Source organism: Bison bison, unplaced genomic scaffold, assembly GCF_000754665.1.
Source record: "Bison bison bison isolate TAMUID 2011002044 unplaced genomic scaffold, Bison_UMD1.0 scf7180017863110, whole genome shotgun sequence".
NCBI classification, from domain to species: Eukaryota; Metazoa; Chordata; class Mammalia; order Artiodactyla; family Bovidae; genus Bison; species Bison bison.
Window position 1 is genome coordinate 1 of NW_011493682.1, and position 563 is coordinate 563.

The 563-nt window shown below is 35.9% G+C and overlaps 1 protein-coding gene across 1 annotated transcript; it reads right to left on the reverse strand.

Moving 5' to 3' along the window:
* Positions 1-246: 246 nt before the first annotated feature.
* Positions 247-555, reverse strand: TRPC5OS (TRPC5 opposite strand; the record flags this gene model as incomplete). The annotated part of the gene is made up of 1 exon (XM_010833192.1): positions 247-555. A coding segment is annotated over one exon (309 nt), but the record flags the coding sequence as incomplete, so codon positions are not given.
* Positions 556-563: the final 8 nt, after the last annotated feature.

Consider the following 563-nt stretch of genomic DNA (forward strand, 5'->3'; position numbering starts at 1 on the left):
TATCAGGAACCCAAGCAAGAGAACAAGAACAGGTAAAGACAGAGCCACATGCTAAAGTCAGAGCTTTTTACACAAATACAACCACCCTCTGCCAGAAGTAAATAAAATATTAATTTGTTCTATAAAAGATTAGTAATCAAACTGCAGAACTAGAAAAACTTTTATTGCTAACATTCAGAAAACTCTGAATATATTTAAAACAAAGAAATGAATAGTTCTCACATGTTGGTGGGGGTACATGAGGTCTTAGCCATTTCTCAACTCCTTGTTAACACTATCGAGTTGTTTTTCATATAATTCACCTATTTCTAACAGAGCTTGATCTACATCAAAGAGTAGGTCTTCATCTTCTCTTGGTGTCAGTATTGATTCTAAGTCTAGGAGATCAGCAAGGTCTGGTAGTGGAGCTTCCTCAGAAAGAAAAGCATCTACTTCTGGTTCTTCTGCTCCATCATTTTGCTCAATACAAGGAACTGGTTCTTGTGTAATAAACTGTAAAAGCTCTTCAGCTATTCGTATTAATTGGGCTATACAGTCAATAAGTCCATCAATAAGTACAGTGG